The sequence below is a fragment of the Euwallacea fornicatus genome, chromosome 3, assembly GCF_040115645.1.
Source record: "Euwallacea fornicatus isolate EFF26 chromosome 3, ASM4011564v1, whole genome shotgun sequence".
NCBI classification, from domain to species: Eukaryota; Metazoa; Arthropoda; class Insecta; order Coleoptera; family Curculionidae; genus Euwallacea; species Euwallacea fornicatus.
Window position 1 is genome coordinate 2,001,289 of NC_089543.1, and position 23,684 is coordinate 2,024,972.

Genomic DNA, 23,684 nt, shown 5'->3' on the forward strand with positions numbered 1-23,684 from the left:
CCACCGTAAAACTCCGAACCGTAGTGCATTCAAAAACCATACCAAATGCATTAAGTAGTTGTAATAACAACGTACGTTTAGTTTTCGGGTACCTGCTTTTCATCTGTATTTTTATAAATATTTATATATACGTGTCGTGTAATCCGCGTATGAGCAGGCAAACCTTCAAGTTCATTATTTCTAGCAAATGCTTAATTGTTGATGTGAAGTTATGACCTTGAGTATGCTGCATTTTATTTATCGTGTGATGTTCCTATATAAGATATCACAGCCAAGAATAACGAACAACATAAATAATTTAAAAAATAATAACGAAATGGAGCATGAAACACCGCGACGTTATTGAAAAAGGTTTCAGTACTCTCAATGTCTCAGAGATTTTTAGTTCAAACGTTTAATTATAATAAATAATTAATGTTCTATTCCACACCTGGGCGAGCTTTGTAAAGTTTAATTTACATATTTCAATGCAAATTTATCGGACTGTCTCCAGAAGAATGCTTTTGATCCTAAAGGTTTTGAAATTAGGTCAGCGTGTATCAGATAACATTGTGTTAACTAACTTAAACGCGCAAGTAGTATATGTATCTATCTAATTTTTAGTAATCCAAAACATTGAATTAGATTATACTCCGCTCTCAACAACTCTATTAATAAATACCTCACGAAACAATAAAACATCATTAGTTGCCTGTTTATATTAATTTTATTCGAAACTTGATGTTTTTAGAAAATTCCGTTTATAAATCTATTAAATCCATGGGCATTATAGGTGCACACACCATTAATTTATACTTTATTTATAAGCAATATTTACATTATTTCTTCCACTCTGTTCGCTTTAGTAAGTAAAACTTGCAATTTTCCTTACCCTATTACGACGCTAGATAGTCCTAAGTGCTCTAGTGAAAATTAATCATCTCAAAGTTGCTTTTTCACGTCTTCTTTTAGCATCCAAAAATGACCTAAATCTGTCTATAATGCAGCTCTGAATAAACTGTTTACGTGGTAGCTCTGCCGAACTGTTGGTTTTTAGAATTATCAATTATTTATTTCAGAATTTTTATTAGGCTTATTGGAAATATTGGCCTATTTATTTCCCTCAAATTTACATGCAATTTACATAACTCCGTAGTTAAGATCTCATCAATCAATATGCAAAGCTTCAAAGAAAATATTTATCTCTTTTTAATGTTTGCTTCAAAACTGGCAAACAAGCAGTTTGTATTATTCAATCAAATTTTAGCTGATAATAATTTTAATTATCGTTGTGGCTATGTGTGATATGGCAGTTCAAATGCTTAGTTGCATGTGTTATCAAAAATAAGCATTTCTTTTACAACTTCATCTCGCGGAATACACACTTTTATACCAAATCTCGTACTGCCAGTATCAGATATTACTTACTACACTTGAACTTATTTGAAACTTGATGGAGTAAACAGTAAATATTATTGGCCTAATCGGCTTTTGACCATAATACAACGCGGTAAATGTTTTATTTGTTTAACGAGGGTTCAGTTTTTATCAAAATTTGTAGTGATAATAACAATAAGCGATCACCATATTTTCAAGTTTTTGTAAAGTTAAAGTTCAAAAAGATTAATTTAAAAAGCGAGAGACAAGACAAAAAAAAGAATTCAAAATTGAACTTAAATCCTCATTCAAAATTTCCTTTAAATGTAAGTAGGTGAATTGAAAATATTTCTTGATTTAAAAAAAAGGAATAATATTGGCAATACGACTTTTTACACTTTTTCAAAAACAATTCAAAACTATTGTAACCAAAGTCGTAATCTGCTCCCTTTTTGATTTTTATAAATACATCTATTTCTTTTTTGCTTATTTTTCAAATCCAACTGTTCACAGACGACAGCTCACGGCATCTCCATGAAAATTAGAATACGCTCACTCAGATCCCCAAAATAGTTTTTACGTGTGTTTTCGATTTTTGCTACCGACCGCAACGGAGGCTGTAACCTGTTCTTTGTTTGAAATAGAAATTAATAAAGATAATTTTCAATCGCTAGCTTTGATTTCAAATTATTTGCTAAATTAAGCCCCATTGATAATTTTTCCTCTCATTGCATTCATAGTCATGCATGCATATTTGAGATATGAGGTATCTATTGTCAAAATTGCTCATTTTATTAAATATCCTTCGCAAGAGATGCCATTTGAAAATATAAAATTAGGAGTAATTTTGGCGATTATTGATTTCTTCTGCCTTTCATTGCTTCACAGAGCAATTGTGAATTTTTCAAATCTACAATCAAGGTTTTAATTTTCAAAAAAATGTTAATAATCCTTTGATATTTGGAATTAAGGAAAACATAACGACAGATCGATGAATCACCCAGATGATTTCTGTACTCCCACTGCAAGGCAGACATCCCTCACAATTTTCAGCAAACTGTCATTTGCTATTTCCTCAAGAACGATCGAAATGACCCAGCAAGAGAGATTGAAAAGTGTTCAGTCAAAAAGTAGTCAGATCATCTGTAGGGAACACGACCATTTTGTATTGCTAGCCCCAGCAATCTACAGCTTGGTTCCAAAAAATCCAAATAAAGTACCATACAGACAAAATTGTTGTTTCTGAAGAGAAGACAAGATTTTTTCATATCAGGAGCAATGATAGCCACACCCATGACGGTTATTAAATGTCTCCTCAACCTTCTTACCCTCCGGGTTCTTCTAAAGCCTGAGCGTAGGAAAGAGACATACAGACTGACTCCACCAAGTGCCATTACAAAACACAATCATACAGCATGGAGAGCTTTGTAAAAGCAATTGTCCCTCATGTATCTGTTCCTTTTACCTCAAAAAACGGTATGGAACTGTGACATAGCCCGAATTCTCCCTCCCTCTCTCTCTCTCTCTCTCTCTCTCTCTGGCTTAGCACAAAAAAATATCTTGACATATATACCAGATCATTAGGGATTCGACGATAATGAGCCCCCCAACACTCCCCTCAAGTGGACGATAGATACACCTTTTGAGACCTCAACCACCACTGGAAGCATCTCACTGTTGCTGAAAAGATACGATTTGGTCCTTACTTTTTCGCACTCTTTGATCTGTTCACAAAGCCATCTCGAATTATTAAATCCAGGTTTAACTCATGAGTTTTCTAGAGATATTTTTTCAAGTTTAACGATTCAACTTCCGTTAAATATAGAGCTGTTTGAAAATATTCTGTGTTAAATATATATTAAAAAAAAAAAAAAAAAAAAAAAAACATTATACCATTGAATTTTACTATTACCCAGTTTGAATATTTCGTTCGTTATTAATTTTTTTCTTCATTCAATGTTTGTAAAAAAGTTTAAAATAATAGTAGAGATTAGAGATAAGTAAATTTTTTGTTCTTTCCAAAAGAGTGGCAATTTTTAAAAATCAAACATCCAATGAAAAAGTTATTTGCCAAGCGAAAAGAAAAATATCTGCCTCATGTTTGAACCTAATTGGCCCAATTTAAATGAAAAACACAATAACAATGTTGAATATTTCAACACAAATGCGAAACGAAAATTACAGAAAAATTGGTAATGTGCATTTGTGTTGATCGCAAATTCTAAGGACATATTAATTATGTAAAAATGACCACGACGCAATGAGAAACAATAAACAATATAGCAACCGTTTAGGAAACTTTTTAGTGTACAGTATTGATCGACAATTGGCACATGTTAATTTGAATTTCAATGGCTGAAATCACTCGGATTTACGCATAAGGCAGTGTTAGGCGCAGTTTGTGTTGTCACAAGAGCACCGCATGCTATCGTTATTTGATAACCTGAGCTAGTAACTAATTAGGTGCAGGTGATAAAATATGGTGACAAAAAACCCATAGAGAACTGCGCGACAAAACAATTCACTTTCACTTTCAACCCGCAAAATTGGTTGCGAACAATTAGTACAATCAACAAAATAGAATTCCATTAATCGATTCTAATGTTGCAAACATATGACCAATTTTTAATGTTAAAAATTGTTGACCAATGCGCTAAAAAATAATATGGTCAAACAAACCGATAAAACAATCCCTTGGGGTATGTGCGGCTACAGACCTTTGCCGGCGTTAAAACTAGACAGACCCCATGTCAGCGCAGGGTTGGTGATGGTCGTGTCCACTGGGGATGTCCCGTACGCTCGAAACATAGCGCACTTTTGGAATTTGCGCGCACTCTGTCCAAGCACAGACCGCGTTCAAGATCGACTAGACCAAATGACAACGAATCGAATCCGAACGCAGGAACGTTTTCGACTACGGCGGATATCACGTTGGTTTACTGAGCTGCGCGTACAAAATTTAAATTTCTATCCGCGCATCTGACGTAATATCGTATAATGCAACAAACAGCTGTGTGTATAGCTTCACTTCACCCGCGTGTCTACATATATATATATATATATATATATATATATATATATATATACGCTGGTGTGGCCTGGAAAATCCAGCCACTGGGAGTAGACAATATATGGAAATGTCATATGAAGATTGATTAAGATGCGGCCCCCATGACAACGGGTCAGACAATCACCCTATCTGTAAACCCCCCAGGACTGTTTGTCTTTTAAAGCCTTTTAGATATATCGTGACAGATGTATCTACACGGGAAGTGATGAATCTGTTACTAAGCAGGTTCAATTTGACCCCTCCGCGCGAGAGGAGTGTTAAAATCAGTCCACTTTCATTAGTACACGTGTCCAACTGAAAAATACAACCGCAGAAGGAATGAGGATCTGTCTGGTCAAAATGATGAATACGCCATACAGTGCATAACAACTCAAACTCAAAAGTGTTGCAGTCGGTCTCATCGGAGAAGTCAAAGATGTTTTTCTAGTCAACGTGGTGAATGCGAAAGCGATCGTCGGCCATGTGAGACAGAATAATAGCTTTGTTCCAACAGACAAAAAAACAAATTCCAGATAGTCGGAAACTTTAAAAAATATGTGCAACGAGTTTTATTGGAATACAAGGCGTATTTCTGACGGTTTCCGACTAGTCTGGAATTTACTCTGAAATTCTCCTTCCTCCCTTAGGAACTCAAATAACCCCAAGTTTATATAACTTGTTTTTTTTTTATATTTCTCATTAACCTGAAAACCGTATTGTTTTTCCCAATTTATTTAGGAACCCGAGTTTCCCCATTCTCCGTTGCGTATCCAAAAGAACGATTTTTTTTTTTATTTTCTTCGATATTGCTTAGTAATCTTAAAAAATCAGGTTTTTACCTCAATATATTCACCAACCTATTAACCTTCAATTATTTATCAATATTTCTTAGTAACATAAACATATAAGGAAACCTGATTTTACCTCAGTTTTCTTCAAATTGAATGTGGCCTGAATTTCTATCTCTTTTCTTTGACTAAAAATAAAATTTTAAATTTTGAAAAAATCACTATGACGTTACAGAACAGTGAAGAGAATTATCTAAAATAGAATGTAAGATAGAAGTTATCAAGTAAATAACCACTGAGAAGACCAACATTGAAAAAGTATCATGACTCGTCCACACGGGGTGTTATTGAATAAATGTCTGAGATTACACAGGGTGCTTTTCAGGTAGTTTTAAGATGGAAATTCCTTATAATAATGTGTTCTAGCTCGTTCAATTTTCAAGATGCTGTGTATCAACGTTAAAAAAATTAATCACATACTCTTTGATATTTTTCGATTTCTTCCAGCTAATTTTACGAAAATTCGGGATTTTACGGGATTTTTTAAAATGAGAAATTCAAATTTATTGACGATTCAGTTGTATCTTTTAGAGGGCGTCACAAGCGACCATTAAGGCATTTTAATTTTTTTCCGATGTATTCCCACAAGAAAATAATTAAAAAAAAAACGAAGTAACCTGACACTTATCAATTTAACTTGTAAATTTGAAGAAAATTATTGTAATTATTTGTCTTCAAAAAATGACAAATTTCAATAATTCAAAAATAGCCGACATATATTTTACGTATGGGCTTGCTAATAGGAATGTGAATAAGGTGAAACAAAAAAAATTGGAACTGTTTAAAAGTGTCCTAATGGTCGCTTGTGGGGCCCTTTAGAAGATACAACTAAATCGTTGATAAATTAAAATTTTTTATTCCAAAAACCTTCGAATACAAAATTTCGTAGAATTAGTTGGAACGATGCGAAAGATATTAAAGAATATATGATTTATTTTTTCAACTTTGATACCTCATATCTTGCAAACTAAAAAAACTAGGACATATTTTTATAAGACCTTTCCATCTTAAAACTATTTAAAAAATCACCCTGTGAAATATCGGACACATATTTAATAACATCCTATATATTTTAGATATGCTTCATTTCTGCGAATATAATATTGTAAATGATGAAATTTAGAAACAAAACAGCACCTCTCGACCACCTAAAAATAATATGAAAAGAACAATTTCTTTCGGAAGCAATAAAAGGTGAAAGGGTAATTGTTTGCGAAATGCGCAGCTCATTAATCACTCGTCAAAAGTTCAGCGTCCCATTTTGTAGAGGCGTCCGGAACAGAAATCCCTCAAAAGGTATTTTGTTTCAACGCGAATTCCTAATTCGGCTTCGGGTGAACTTCCACTAAAACCCATCCTCGAAATGGAGCTTTCCATTCTGCTTCTGATGTTGGTAAAAATTAGTGGCCATCATCATTCCAGAATCCAGAGTTCTCTTTGAGAGCTCTTAAATTTCGAAAGGGATTTCCAACCTGGAGAAGTTATACAAAATTCAAATACCGTGAGAAAAGTGCTCATAATTTCCAAGCTTTTAAACAACAAACTCGTCCAGACTTCCGACATGGAAAGCTCTGAAACCATACGACATAGTTCTGAAAATCCGAAGTTTCTAGATATTTTTCATTACACTGCAAAACACTGAAACTTTTCCATGATCTTGCTGATGCATGCTCCAAGTTTAGTCTTCATAAACACAAAACCTATCCCTAAATATCAGGAACCTGATCTGTCCAAATCAATGAGTACCTACTCAGAAATCTAACTTGGCAACGTCGTAAACACAGAATTGATTTTTAAGTAGGGTGGACGATTTACATAATATGGGTATTTACATCTTTTACTAAATTGCGTTTTCGGATTTGGGATATGTGGGCCAAAGCCCCCTGGATATGAGTAAAAACCGACTTTACAACACAGAGGGATTTATTCGAAAGGAGTTTAGGGCATACGGATTAATTTCTTTACCTGCGGCCCAATAAATGGTTTAAAGCTAGAATTACTGTGGGAAATGTGGAATTTTAGGGTCAAATCAGGAAATATGATTATTTGCAAAGGCAGATTTGCAGCCAGGTATTTTCCTTAAAGTTCTGTACTTGAGCCTAATCATAACTTGATTTTATAGATTTTGAACTTGAAATTTAGAGCGTTGGATTTTTTAACGTTTCATCTCGTTTTCTAGATGTTCCAGTCACCTTTGGTCATCTGAAACGAAAACAAAACTCTCTTAACCAGATACTCTCAAATGGGGAAATTTTCCAGGGAGATACTTTTTGTAGGTTGGAGAAAAGGAACGGCCCTCCCAGCATCATCAAATAGTTATTGGAAACAAAACGACGTCAGGGAGCATTAAGAATTTCCATTCAGCAATAAAAATAGCTGATGGCTTATTTACAGAATATCTAGGTTTTTTGTATGCGACATTTTAATCTCTTATTCCGTAAAAAATAAAAAAACATTTTTAATACTTAAAAAAATGTTAGTTGCTTTTTTAAAATTTAGTTCTTTTGATTTTCTCTCAGATTCAAGTTCTCCTGTTAGCATAACGTCGCTACCCACATGCATAGGTTCCAACAAAGTCACTGCTTAGTCCTGATAATGATGAATAAATCCCCAGTCAGGTTTTCCAGTGGTACCTAGACCTTGAACCGAAACTAACTTAATGCTTGTGATAAATTGAAAATTCTTTCGAACGATGTCATAGCAAGTTAAAAGGCTAAAAAAAGAATCCTGAAAAATCAAGTAATAATATATAATTTGAGGGAACATACAACTTGAAAAATTAAGGTGACCTAAAGGAGCCATATCGTATATGGTAAAGATTATAGTGTACGCTAAGCTCTACAACGGAAAATCGATAGGCAGCATTGATGCGAAAAAATCTAAAACCTGTTTATGAAAAAGAAATAAAAAATATAACATAATTTTAAGGAGGTACATTTTTGTAGTTTTCATGTGGTATGAAAGCTTGAATATAACTCCGTCATAATCAGTAATTTCTATTGAATATTACGCCATCGTAGGACGATAATATTACACATTAATTATTAATAATCAATGCATTTTCAGAAATATTGCAAATACGCCATAAAGGAAACATTATAATTTTATAGAGATCGTTTGCTCAATAAAATAATTCTCAATAAAACGCGTACTCAATACATGTTTTGTTAGAAATATCGAATATTAAGAAATTGGCAATAAGGTCATTTATTAATTTTACTTTTCATTTGACGCATCTATTATATAGCTACTGAAAATAAGGAGATGTAATTAAAAAGTAATTAGTTTCATGCTTAGGAAAGAAATCGATAATTTTGCGGGGGCTGATTAAAATTTATTGCAGGTAGTGCAGCTTCTCCCAGGGGTTAGATGTATACAACCTAGAAATCAACACTTTGTATACCGGCTTTATTACATGAAGTTCTTAGATTTAACCTGATTTAAAGTGAAACAATACAGTGTGAAAGATCTAAAACATCATGGGTTTTCCCATTATTGACGAATTATCAAACATTCGATACAATTTCTAATACCATTACCAATTATTACAAAGTGACTGGAAATATATTACTATCGATAAATATTGAAGTTCTACCATTGTTCGAGTAAATGCAATAGGCTTTTCAAGGAAATTACAGTTTTTGTTTTTTTTTATCGATAAGGGAAATTGTTGCTGTTGATTTCAAGAACAATGGGGGATTTATTCATAAACTGCAACATGTAATATAATTCAACAACACAAGTATGCCATGAAGTTCATGCCACGGGTAACTGTGTAGAAATATAACGCATTTAGGACTTGCTTAAGAAAAAAATTGACTTTCGAGCGAAAGTCGATTTTAGCGTAATTTGGGCGTGGTTCTTTTACTTGAATCTGTTGGAATCCCCCATTGCGACCTGACGACAAAAACAGTCAAATATTTTCGCGCTGTAATAACCTGAACTATTTAAATTATCTGCAGAAAAGCATGTATTAATAAGCATTTTAATTGTTTATGTCACCACTTTCAAAGATTCGAATCTATTTATGCGGCAGCTTGCCGTTCATTTAAATAATGCCTTCATTTCGTAACAGTAGCGACAACTTTTGCTGATATTGGCCTACATAGATTCGGATTTTATTTACTGTGTGCCACTTCTTACTTTCAACAATGAATTTTTTTATATGGCTAGACAAAATAAGTTAACTAGGACGATAAAAACAGTTGGTCCCCACCATCAAAAAGGGCACAAAAGTGGATGGTTAAATTTGCCCAATTTAATAAATAATGCAAAATATAATTCTAATTGAATTATCTAAGAGCCTAATTTGGTTTCCGTTTGCGAGTTTGGAGACATTTCGTGCTAATAACAAATTTAAAACGGGTTATTGTGGCGGCTAAAGGTCATTATATTAACAGCATTAGACCACGCCACCAGGCCTGCAGTAATTTTAAATTTTAAATGTAAATTAATTTGATGATATTAGGATTTTTGCAGTTTGTAAAGGGAAATTTGATTTTGATAAGGGGGAGATGAATTCGGGCTTAAACGAATTTGTCGACGTTTATCCATATTTAGGCAAAATGCTAAATGAGAAATGTTGAAAAAGCTTATTTCCAGTGTTCGTGTCAGATTTTGTGACTTGATATTGCAAATCCAGAAAAACTGGGCCACACATTTTTGCTCGCCCGAAAAGATAAACGTTCTGAAAGCAGCGTGACGTTTTTAAAAAGAAACAGCATGGAGATTTTGTACAGGGCCATATTTTCTGTCAACGATCTTTCTCAACATAAATATCGCCTTTCTGCCTGAAAAATCATCAACATTTCTCTGGAAACCTGCTTTTACCACAATTTGCGATGATATTGCATACGCACCGACAAGTCAAAAAACCTCTCAGAAAACTGAACGCATGATCTATAACACCTGCTTAAGTATCACTAATAAACATTTTATTTGCTAAGTGGCATAATGTAACGTAACAATATTGTTTTACCAAAAGAGCGATTAAATAACACATTATGAAAGGGTATAGAAATTGGGACAGTACAGCTCACAAACAAAACATAGTCGTTAATAAACTATTGCACTTCAATGATAAGTCACCTGTTATCTAATAATAAATAATTATTTTTGTTGCACCATTATTCACCTTAAAAAGATTTTCATGCTAAATTTGCAATGGCAAAAAAGTTAAAATATTCATGGCAGTGACAACGAATCAATTGCGCCAAATTGAAACTTTAATCAAATAGGGCATGTCAACTATATTGAACATTATATCGAACATGTTGTGCCGTTAGCGTGTTAACATAGAACGCTGTCATTTCCATTCGCATTTCGGCTGCATATTCCTCACTATTTACAAAGATTCAATAACGTTGACCCTGATATTAATATAAAGCTTAATATGTACAAATAGGAGTTTTTCCTGGAACAAATTTTGGGAAAGGTTTTACGTATGTAGTTTATGTGGTTACTGGGAACTATCTGAAGAATAACAGTCTATATCAATTTTTACTTCCTTCAATGCCAAACGAATTTAGCCAGTATTGGGAAAATATTCAAAAGTTGTCTAGAACTACCTAAAATAGATTTTTGTTTTAGGAGTTATCAAGCTTATCGCTAATAAACTTTCTGAGGTACTCAATATGGAGACATTTTTATAGTGTTGTTGTTCAAATCCTCATTTCTGACAGCAACACTTTTGTGCTTGGTGTAGTCAGTGATCGAAAATGGCGCATTTTCTGTTTTGACCAGAAAAAAATATTTCCACATCGCTAATCTAAACTAAGCTTTTAACTAAAAATTATGAAGAATTTTGTTTAGCAGCTTATATCCTCTATTTTGAGGAGGAGAAAATTTTCCGAGGAATGTAACGGATCCTGTAGTCAATACGTAGTGGTGCTTTCACATCTTCGGCAAAAAAACGTTTCTATACAGCTTTTTTTAAAATTCACAAATAAGTTTTGAGACAGTTTCACTATTTTCTTGTGAAAGTGTCCCATATTTGGAACTTTAGTGGAAAACTAGTATCCTTTATCGCAACATTTTTAGGCTTGACCTTGTTCTTTCCCTATATTTGCGGATCCGATTTTTGCCAAAAAAAATTATCTCGATGAGTCTAAGCTCAACATTTTTTAATTTGATGTAATATGCCGTGAGTGCCTAATGGCATGTTCAATTGATCCAAAAAATAGTGAAAAGTAACTACTTGCTCTCCGTTCAAATTGTTCAATGAAATTTTGGAATTCTTGGTTTTCGCCCCGAATATTGAGTTTGGGGTTTGGTAATGCAATTTACAGCGCGTTGTATATTGTACAAGCACTTTTAAAATCAATGTCAATCCAAACTATTAAAACTATTATTTATAGATATATTGATAATGACGTTAATGACCGTGGAAATTAACGTGAAAAGTTCTCAATCATCCCCCCGATTTGAAGCTACAAAATGGGGTCAATTATAATTTAGTTTCTCTTATAATTATTGGCACCATTAGGGGGGAAACTGGGGAAATAAGTCGTGGACTGGGCAATTGTGTCTTATCTCTAAAAGTTTCACCCAGACTCTGAAAGCAAGAGATAAGTAACACAAATTGGGATAACACTTAGTGCAAAGAAGGAAATGAGCGTTTTTCTAGATAATCTTGCTCAAGGGCAAAGATTCATTGCATTTTAAAAATTGACGACTTCCGATTGAAATATTGAACAACGAACTAAAAAAATGCTAACTAGGCCATTTAGCTGCAATTTTGAAGCTGACGCATTTGTTGTAGGATTGTATGCACTTTAAAGAGACAAAGGATGCTTATAAAAATGTGAATTATTGCTTTACCAATTATATACCAAGTAAAACACAAATAGGTACAAATGACACATCGACAAGGAAGTCAGATTTATATTCCAATTACGTTTGAGCGTATTTTACAGAGCAATCTCGTTTTGAGAATAAATTGATTCGATTTGTTCAACCAATTGCTGCTGCTGTTGAAGTCCACTTCACCACCGAAGTAACCAAAGAAATTAATTGCGTAAATTTGAGTTGGCTTAGGTTTAAATTTACCGTTTCCTGCAGGATTCAGACTATTAATTTGCACCACTTGAAGCAAACTGGAATAATATATAATCCCTATTAAAATGAACATCAACAGGGTAGTAAATTCTTTAAGAATTATTTAAAATTACCCCATTGATTTCTGGTGACTAGGACAAGAAAAGTCCTTTTTAACTCAAAAGCAAACTTCTATTTTAACACTACTTTGAAACAAACTAACCTAAACCCATCTAAGAAATCTGTAACAACTCTAAAATTAAGAATCAAGTTCAAAGATTGTTGATTTAAATTTTATTCTATTTTGCCTTATCTTTATGGTTATTACCGGTGTTTGCATAACCGTTCACGGATTTTTATGGGAAATATCGGGCAACTATAACAAGATCTATTACATAATAACGCAAATACATTACCCAATATGTACTAAAACCATAAACTTGTAGTGTCACCTCAAAGCAAACTGATGAGTGACTACTGCCCAAAAACCAGAGCTAAATCAATTACCAAATTATAAATCATAATAGTCGGAAATTGAGCATTCATTAGAAAATTTACTTATAAAAAAGCGTACGCTTTTACCCATTAAAACGTTAAAGTAACCGCAATTCTCAAAAATTTGGATTTTTACTAAACAGTTCATCTGAGTGTTACATATAACTTAGTCAAATGCTTTGATGTAATTGGAAAATAATCTCTGATAGTGTAACGAAATGACGTTAAACTGGCCGATTCAAATTAATTGCTCTTTACATGAAAAGGCCGAAAATTTACCTTCACGATTGACATATTTTCTTTATTATTAAGGATGGTGAAATTCAATATTTCTTTATATTGATCTTAAACTTACACTCCATGTGTAGATTAGAATGAATGAAATATGCATCAACCAGAAACACTTTGAAGGTCAGTCCGGCTAAAATTATAAATATTTTCTAGCTTTAATTAACACCTAATTAGAAACATGTACAGCGCAGGCGACGGATATTGTGCTTGGGGGAGTAGTCCCTGCTCCCCTTAAAAGAAAGATATTGACAGTTCTATGACCTACTTAAAGGAGTCACGAAGGAAATGACCCAAATGATACTCACAATGAAGGATTTTATGTAGAAATCAATACAAAAGAAAAAAGACCCACATATATGGGGAAACAAGCAATAGTTGAAGTTCACTGACCTACAAAGAAGTATGAGCAGAAACGATCTAAGAAAATTCTCCCGTTTTTCCCATCTTCCACGAAATTTATGAAGGATAACTTATCTTGAATCGCTATCTTAAATCTCTTCAGTTGCAATTTGGAGCGCAATGTGAGCCCCTAGGATACGCATTTTTTCTTATAAATGTCAGGGGGAGATTCGAATTTAAATGCTAAAAATATAGCCAAAGGGGTATTTAATACCTTCGGCAGTTATGAAAGGAAATATATGGAAATAGAATAATACAGCGAATATTATGTGAGGAAATTCTCGGTAATATATGGGAATGTATCCAATTCCGGAATCCTTAGAAGGCTGGGAATGAGCTTGAAGTTGCCTATTAAGGTGGGAAGACTAAGAAAGTGATACTCAAGATACTAATAGTTTCTAAATAAATTATCATTATTTGAAATGTTAATAAGGTCTATTCGGGTTCCTTCGAAATTTTCTAGAAAATTTTAAATACGACCCAACTTCATAAAAATTGCCAATAATTTTTACCCAGATTGTCTGGCTAGATAGCTTTTATATTCGCCAAAAGTCCCTGGTCATCATTTTTTTTTGTACGCATCTAAAACCAAAAATTATGTATCGCATAAAAATATCTAAATATGCCGGCTACCAGAGCAATAAATCGGAAAATATATCTTGAAAATATAAAAAGGACAATATTATCTTGAAATAGAGAATCACCAGGTTTTTTGTACAAATACATTACGTCGATCATAAATGTTAAATGTGAAAGCTCCGAAGATTTTTTTCTCATTAAAAATTGAGATAATTTCAAACATACAGAATGTCTAAAAAAGGTTTTGATAAAACGACTTTTAATAAACCCACGAATTATTTTTTGAGAAGAAATGCCGATCTATATCCGGTTACATAATTACAGAAAATTTTTGAATACCTACTTGAGAAACTTACCTAATATCAAGTGACTAATTATGTATATACATGTATGAAACATGGAACAAAAACGGAAAACGGCCAAAAATTCGCCATTAGGTGTATAAAGGAAGATGAAAACGGGGCCATATTTTGAAAGACATGCACTCAGTCGTAATCCCCGTTTCGTTCATTCGTTCCCCTTGAAACATTCCACGTAACTTTCAGATCTAGAATCTCGCCAGCAAAGCATTAATTGAAACATGTGACAAAACAAGCGTGAAGTCTCATAAAAGCACGCATTTCTATGTAAATGGCAAAATATGAGGGCACCTCCCTCACAAAACAGGACGAAACATCGCACCGCTGTAGCTCTGAATCAATACCAGCAAGCTGCCTATATAAACCTACACTACGTCGATATTTCCACAGGCTTTTGAATGAACCTCCAGAATGTGGAAGGAATGAGACATCGAACATGGAATTTCCTCTCTTAGGCGTAAGTACCTTTGATAGAATCGTTTGTGAAGAAGTCCGAAATAGATTAAGTCACACGTGGAGTTAAGATAAGTTCAGACGCGCCACCCGTATTGACAAAAGTGTTGAAAATGTCAGGTTTAATTTTAAAATCATTCCTGGTCTTTAGGCTAAAAATACTTTAAAAGTATCCAAACATGCGGAGACAGATTTGCCAGTTTATTTTAAATTGTCTTGAAACGTTCAGTTTCCTCCAAATTGGATTTTAATTTAATTTTTCGTGACGCATAATCGAAAAAATTTATTATTAAACTCAGATAATCCATTCTTCGTTCATGCACACACATCGACTCGAAGATTACTTTATTGGCTAATTTAGTCCAATCTTAAGCCATTTAGGACGTTCCCTGCACAAGCATTTGCTTTCGGCCTCAACGAAACCCCTTTTCCTCTGTGCGGAATTTCAATGCAGATCCTTCACCTTTCGATAAAACGATATTTGAAAATGGCTGGCTGTCCCTGGTGTAAACATTCCGTTAGATCCTAAGCCTGAATACATAACACTGTGACAGACAAAGTTTCCCCGAACGCAAATATTTACCAGGAACTGGGAAGGCAAATTTGGAAAGTTTATTAATAAAATGTTAACACGTAAGTTTCGGTGAAGAAATATTAAAATTCCATACAACTCCTTGATACAAGGGTGTGCAGGTTGCCTTTGAAGCGTCAAACTCTTATTAAATTAGTTATAGATAACGAGCACGTAAGAAGTATAAATCAATTTTAATGTATACCATTTTAATGACACCATTACAAATTACAGTACACGTTTTGCTACTACTGCTCATTTATTAATAGCACTTTGCATCTTTCGTCATAACATGTTTTATTTTTGCTATCTATGGGTGACGTCAACAACAAAGTTAAGCCAAGAAATTTCTCCTACAAATACAAAAGGTAGGCAAATATGGCCCAGGAGCAAATCCCTCTTTGACGTTTCATATTTCCCCAAAACATCATGCAAATTATAAACTGCTTCGCAAGGGAAGTTTTTTTTTCATGTCGAGTTTTTCTTTTATCGGAACTTTTACGCTAATTAAATAAAACGGCACAAAACTCCCGTAGTTTCTTTACCGGGGATAATGGAAAATGCAAAATTATCGGGTGAGGGAGTTTACTTATTAAAAGTAAGCTCTCACCCAGTTACCCTATACAGATAATGATAAATAAGTTGAACTTCTTCAGACTTTTGTAGGGGAGGATGAGGATATAAATTTTTGTTTAAGCGGAAAAACGCACAGGAAAAAAAATATTTAAGTTGAATAGATCAGTTTTCTTTACCACAACCATTCGTTTCTCTGAACAGTCGAAAAGAAAAATAAAAATCCAGGTTTAAGTGGGTATAGAAGGGAAGCCAAAGAGGCACCCTTCGAATATTCGATATCGCCCTCCTCATTGCCTAGAAATTGAATACTCTTTTCTACGACGAAGAGTTCCTGACAAATATTTTAGTTTTTCTAAAATTTTTAAGAAAAACTGCTTTTTTTGTTTTAGAAATACAAGAAAACGGAAGAAATTACTCATCGGGACCAATTATTTAGGTTCATTTTAGACTCATTCAATATCAAGCTTAACTCTCTTAATAATGGTGAAAGTGTGGCTTCTCAGCAAAATCGAAAACAACTTCAGATTCTCTCTGTTTCTTTATCGAGGTTAATTAAACTCACAAAATTAACAGGTAGCGGAGTTTACTTATTAAAAGTAAACTTTCACCCATCAACTAACCAATACAGCCTACAAATGCGGCTACCTACTGCAGATCACCGTCAATAAATAGAACTTGTTCAAACTCCTGTAGAGTAATTAGGGAACATACATTTATATTTGATCAGGCAGAAAAAGCGTAGAGCAGTGTTCACTGGATGAGTCCGGATCTGCGTGCAAAATATGTTAACATAGCAATAATTGTCACCATTGGTTAATGAATCTAAACCCTGTGTTTGTTTACAATGGAATTACATGGAAAGTTTTGGGTGCAAAACTGTATATAACAAAGCCAAAAAGTTTAAGAGACATTAAGGCGAAGTAATAATACGTGCGAAATTACTTCATTTAACTGCATGTATACAGGGTGATCGTTTCTAGAGTTTCACCAGGAGGATCTCGGCAACCATAAAAGATTCGAGGTCGGTTAAATTGAACTAAAGTTACGCGATTTCAAGTTCCAGAATACGTCGTTTCGAGATTTGAAAATTTTTGCAGGTATTTCAGAAAAACTTAAGTTTTGGAAAACATTTTTATTTTTTCCTCAGCGTATTTGGCGAACTAATTCGAAATGACTGATCATCGTAGCGGTGTAATATTTGAAATTCGATGTTTGGATTTCCGGGAAATGTGACATCGCCACGTTGTAGAAGACGAAGAGTTGTAACGATGAAGTGTCAATCATTTTGAATAACTTCGCCAAATAAATTGAGAAAAAAAATAAAAACCCTTTTTCAAAAATTTCAATTTTTTCGAATACCTTTAAAAGTTTTCAAATTTCAAAAGAACATATTATTGACCTTCAAATTGCACAACTTTGGTCCAGTTTAAGCGATCTTGTATCTTTTATGGTTATAAAGATGCCCATGGTTGAACTGCAAAAACGGACACTCTGTATACATGCAGGTAAATGAGACATTTTGGGACGAATTAATATTTCCACCTAATGTTTCTTAAACTTTTGGCTTTGCTAAATCCAATCTTGAATCTAAAACTTTTCATATAAGCTCATTATTAAGAAACACAAAGATTAAAGTCTAACCAATGACGACAATTCATATAATGTTAACATCTTTCTTAAACAGATCCAGACTTAAACTCATCCGGTCATTATCACTGTATTTTTTTTTCTGGCCACTTTTTCCATTTAACACAAAGTTTATATTTCCGTCTTATCCTAGAAGAATTCGACAAAGTTTAGGGTAGTTCAGGCAAATCGTAGCTGTTTGTCATTGATTTTGTCATAGGAGCTTAAGTTATGAAGTGATCTAAATAATCACATAATTAATTTTTAAGACGGTGCACCTAAAATATCTTTTCGGATTTTAAGTTGTAACATTAATAAAGTGTTATGTTTTCGATCATATCGTTTTTTTATTTATTTCGCGACTATCACTGAAATTAAAAGATTTCATGAAGCAATTAGCTAATCACTGTCAATCGGCCATAACTAAATATAATCTTTAAAACATTTTTATGTAAGCCAGACGCCCTGTACAGTCTTGGATAACAGGAGACAAAATCCCAAATCCTGAACAGGTTTGGACTTGAAAATTTCTTAAATTTTTGAAAATGTTTTTCAGTTAAGAAATATTTATTTCTAAATGTCCTTTGATGATGAAATTTTTATATAATCATAATCTTAATTGCATAATTTCAATAAACAGGTTTTTCTATCGCCAATAAAATGGAACCTCATAATGTATTAAAAGCGTTATTATTTTTTGCAAAAAACTGGGTATTTTTCTAACCCATACAGTAGATTTCCTGTGCAGGGGTTGGTGGAATTCTTTGCATAAAACGTATATGGAGACAATAAGTCTATTTTTTCAATTTGTAAAGCTATTTCTCCCAAGACCACGTAAAGCGCACGTAAAATGGAAAGTTGGAAACAATTTACTGTTTAGATATTTCTTATATTAATCCAACTGAAAGTATGTATTTTTCCAGCCTGTAGGGGTCTTGAAATCCAAACTGGTTGCCAAACTTACCTACGGTTGCCATAATGATTTTTCGTAGTAAACAGGTTTCGTTGAGAAAAATACTACGCTTTATGTCTAACTAAAGAAGTAAAACCCATACAATTCCGAAGAGTGGAATTAAAAATATAGAGGGCGATTTTATGCCTCTAATCTGCTTAGCGGTTGCAGTTTTTATCGATTAACATAACATTGCAGGTTGCTGCGGATAAAGGCCCGGTGCCAAGACATAATTTTCGGAATGGCAAATTGCACCCTGCATAGGGCACTATGCTACTAATGATAAGTAGTGATTGGTCTTACCTTTTAAATCAGTCGAGTTGGCTTGGGGGCTTATAATATCATTCAAATAATGTTCCAGACCTCGCATATTTTCAAGGGGACTATTTCCATTCGCACTAACTACACCACAACGGTCCTGAAAAAGTAATAAAAACTTTAGTCATACATAAAGACGTAGTGGTTTAATTATTCACATTACACTAATTCGATCTTTAATACAGGGAAATGTTACACCTAGGGAAGTTCCTCATTGGTTAATATACAGGAGAGACACGGTTTTGCAGTGCAATGAGGGAAAAGATAATTGTCGTAGTCTGCTTTGTTGCTGGGTAACCAGAATAATAGCTTTGAACCTAAAGGGACTCTGTCACTCTACTCCTTCATTTCATCCATATTTCATTAAGACACTGATGCTAAAGGAAGGCGGAATAATATTTTGAATACAACGTTATGGAATATATTCGAGTTTCGTTTTCATTTATTATCAAAGCAAAAGCTGGATTTTATGTACATAAGAATGTTCCAATATTGATTTGGCATCAGTATTCTCATTTGTTATACAGTGACAGGGTGTTAAAAAATGGGGGTTCTCAGTGTAACTTCTTTGCCACTTCATATAGAAATTTTTAATTTAAATCACACATCTTTTTAATCAATTTGAGGTATCAAATAACTGTCCATTTGACCGGAAATAACCGTAACTTTTCATTTTCAAATGGAAACATTTTTAATTCTGGCCATCATCTACAGATCAGATACCCATTTTCTATTAAGATCAAAGGCGTATTTTACCAGTATTGCAACTATTCGCTCCGTAGGTAATTGTACGCATTTTTGTTTGAGTACTTACAACCGTTTTTGAGAGATTTAATCACATCTAAACTTGCATGTTTCAGAAATAATTGTTGATATATTTTTAGCTTTGGAAATCGATATATTTTCATTGAATTATACAGAATAAAAAAAATTTCACTCACCCAAACTTTTGTTTGCCATTAGAATAAATAATGCCTTTTTCAGTCTTATATACATTATTTTTTAATCAATTTTAGCTATGAATGTCAAATATAATAAAAATAATCAACAGTGCCTAAACAACTTGACGAGTTTTACACATAACTCAATAAAAAATCCTGAGCAGACAAACTGCTTTGTTCGCAAATACCTTTATCAATATTATTTTCGTTAAACTACGGTGATAATCAAACTTTGCATTACAGGAATAGCATTGTTCTAATGTCGTACGTAAAGAAATATCTTTTTATTAAACGCAATATTATGAAATTCTGATAGTACCACAAATTACATGAACATTTTTCAATAATTGGGAATTTGCGAGGCCCACAAGAGATGCAGGTCCAAAAAGGTTTCGAAAAAGGGAAAAAAACCAAAATTACATGACGTTTTGTCGCTCCATTGTTGTCCGTATATACATAGGGGACCAAATTTACCACATAAATTCGTTAAAAATTTAAAGGACTATTTTTTACTAAAATGCTGGAACACGTCAAATATTATTTTTAGTTGAGCATGTTTTGACGTAGCAGACATGTATACAGATTTACCCATGTAGTAAATAAATGTCCTTTTTCATTTTTTTCTTATAATACCTCATGTATATTATGACGTTTTTGCGTTCTTTGAAAAACGCAAAACGTATTTTATATAAAATACCAATGTCTAAATTCAACAGTTATCGGAATATTTATGCAGTTTCGTAATTAGAGTGGCCTTCTAGATCGCCTGATTTCACCCCAATGAACTTGTTTGTGGGGTTATTTGAAATATAGGGTGTATTTAAATAAGTCCAACAATATAGCAAAATATTAAAACCGAATTGCTCAAGAAACGCATCAAATACGTTCTCAAGTCTTGAGAAATTGCAATTGCGGCTTGCCCGTTGTCAGAAGATCAACGTGACACAGATCGGACATTTAATACATTAAATTACAGTAAATTATAGTGTTATTTTTTATATATTAATAGTTGTACCAGTATTTCCACTTTTGTATTTTTTCTTCGAACCCTGTCGAGTTTGGATACGGATACGCTACACGAAATATGTTCAAAATGTCTCAAAGACATCATAAAATTCATAACATATATGGTGTTTCATAAGAAGAAATGAAGAAGTACATTTGCCTACTACTGTATATACGTCTGTTACGGAGAAAAATGCACAACTTAAAAGAATACTTGACGTGTTCCAGCATTTTCATGAACAATATTTCTTTCAATTTTTAATAAATGTATACCGAAACAGAATTTCATTAGCTCAATTTTTTACCGTTCTGAAGTTTTGAAAAATTCGAAAAATTCATTTTTAAATAGATACAAATGCAGACTTACAAAGGTGCTATCTAAATATGCATTCCATTTTGCACTTCTTGGTATAATATCATGCTTTTTTTATGGCGAAACGCGTAATATATGTATTTAATTTTCTTCCAATTAAAAAGAAATACGTATATATATCATGTAGACCAACAGATCAAATAAAATTTTCAGAAGACTCCCCAGGCACTCCTCAATTGCCAGTAATCCTGGCAAAAACCCTCACACGAACCGACACTTCCACCAATTCGTTTCGCTAAAATTTAAAACAACACTCATCATCGAGGGACTTAATATCCCGTTTCCCGTCGATTACGTGAAGTTTTCCTATATTTCTCGGACGCGTCAGATTAGATGTCCACAAGAATCCAATGCCGGTGTCAGTTGATATGTTCTGTGAAAGCTTTAAAACCTCCATAATAGTTGGGAAAGTTGTGTTTAGACGTCGTTAATCCAGGCCACAAGTCCAAAGCGAATCGAATAATCATATTTATTATTTTTTTATTATTATTAAAGATTCCTTTCTTGAAGCGGATATATAAAATAAATGAATTTGTACGCCTTGTCAGTGAGAACAATCCACTCGGAGCAAAACAAAACAACCGAATTGTAGTGATTATATGACAGAGGACATTTAAAACAGATACGTAAATAAATCCCTGTGTAATGTCCATTGTTTGACGTAGTCAGCGAAATAGCTTTTCTAAACTTATTTTTTGGCAATCAGTCAGTGGTTTTTTCAAAGTTTTACTTTTGCTGGGAACTTTGATTTCAACAGTTTCGCTAATTTTCCTGTGCTAACGAGCATTTCACATATGCGTTAAGCAACATTCGTTTGTACCTCCTAGAACCCATTAAAACCAAACAGTCTTGCATTTCCAAAATTCTCCATGGCCTACATAGGTTTCTAAATTTAGGCCGAAAATTAAATCCTGCAAACACTCGGTACTTTTCTAAGCTTACCAATCTTCCAATCTTTTAAAGATGATTGAATTATTACGGCAGCATCACGTGCGCTACTGAGGCAGAATGTCAGATCTATATTATTTATTTATAGCTCATAGGAGAGGACTCATGGCCATATCTATTTCTAGCCTCGCGTTTACCTCACCTGAGTGTCTAGCATTTGTTCTTCATAGATTTAATAGATACACTTAAATTACTACATATTGCAGTATTGAGAACTAAATAAGATTGCTTTTGGCCTTTGAGCAATCTAAATAATTTTCTCACAAAATAGCTCTTCATCACTTTCGTGAATTGTATAGGAAATAGGAACATATAATCGTTTTAGTCTATATTTTTATCAGATCACTATAAATATTGCGACACCTGATAATGTAGTAACTTAATCTAGTTGTTTTTTACACATAAAAGCAGACATACGGAATATTTGGTACCACGACAATCTTTTTTTGGAGACGTTCACGCTATTGAAAATGAAAAAGCCTGATTAAACAGCACTTGACGACCTTTATCGTTATCTACATAATGTTTGTTTTCAAGGTGTTTTATAACCAAAAGCAAATTTAAAGCCTTTTGCATGATACATTAATAAATTACGTGTACCTTTAAGGCTTGAGCGCATGCTTCGATTTTCAACTTTTGTTATGATTAATCTCGAATTTGGAACGTTTTCTCAGCATGTTTTAAATCAAAATAAGACAATAATTATACAGAGCGGTTTAAAAATAGCCAACCTGCAGGGAATCCTAAGTTCCACTCTGCACATGGGAACTAAGGAAATATACGTACATGTCTACGCAGTCAGTTCATTAAAGACAGCTTTGCAAAATCCCTCTTACTCGGAGATTTTACTACTACAATGACAAATTTTATTAATTTACTAAATGATCAAAATAACAATAATAGAGATAATTCAGAAACTTACTGCTAACTTGAAATGCGCAATGTTTTATATTGATTCATTTAAAATTTTTCACAAACTACACTTTTATCACGAGAAACTTAAAAATTGACAATTTTTATCCTAATTATACTTGCAGAGTTTAAAGCAATTGTTTTGAGAATTAACGAAAAAAATGAGTGAATAATAGTAGGTGCCCTTGCTGTGAACGTGCAAGATGGTTAGCGAAGAAGTTTTTGATTTTTCTGCTCCAAAAAAAAACATTTATGTAATACATTGGTGAATAATCTTTCGTTAATACATCTTTTATAGCAATTGATCCGAAAAATTGATATCGAAATGCAAATAAACACCTTTACTAACCATTTTTTGTAAGCAAATCGATTGCTTTGTAAAGTACTGAAGTATATTTGTATATCTCCATTTTGTAATTTTACCCAACTACTCTTTCAGAAAACGCTGACAATTCAAATTCGAATAATATTTGTATCTCCTGAGGTTTCGTTAACATTTTATTTGGAGACGCTTTCAAACTTTAAATTTTGTTTTTTTTTTTAATTAGCTTAAGAAGTCTAAAAATTGGGAATTTCAAAAGTTATTGAGACAATACTT

The 23,684-nt window shown here is 33.3% G+C and overlaps 1 protein-coding gene across 1 annotated transcript in view; it reads right to left on the minus strand.

Annotated features, from left to right (window-relative positions):
* Positions 1-23,684, minus strand: part of orb2 — a 51,562-nt gene that overhangs the window by 26,145 nt on the left and 1,733 nt on the right. The window contains exon 2 of the mRNA XM_066302473.1: positions 18,893-19,007. Coding sequence (XP_066158570.1) covers positions 18,893-19,007 — 115 coding nt within the window. The remainder of the gene's footprint in view (positions 1-18,892; positions 19,008-23,684) is intronic.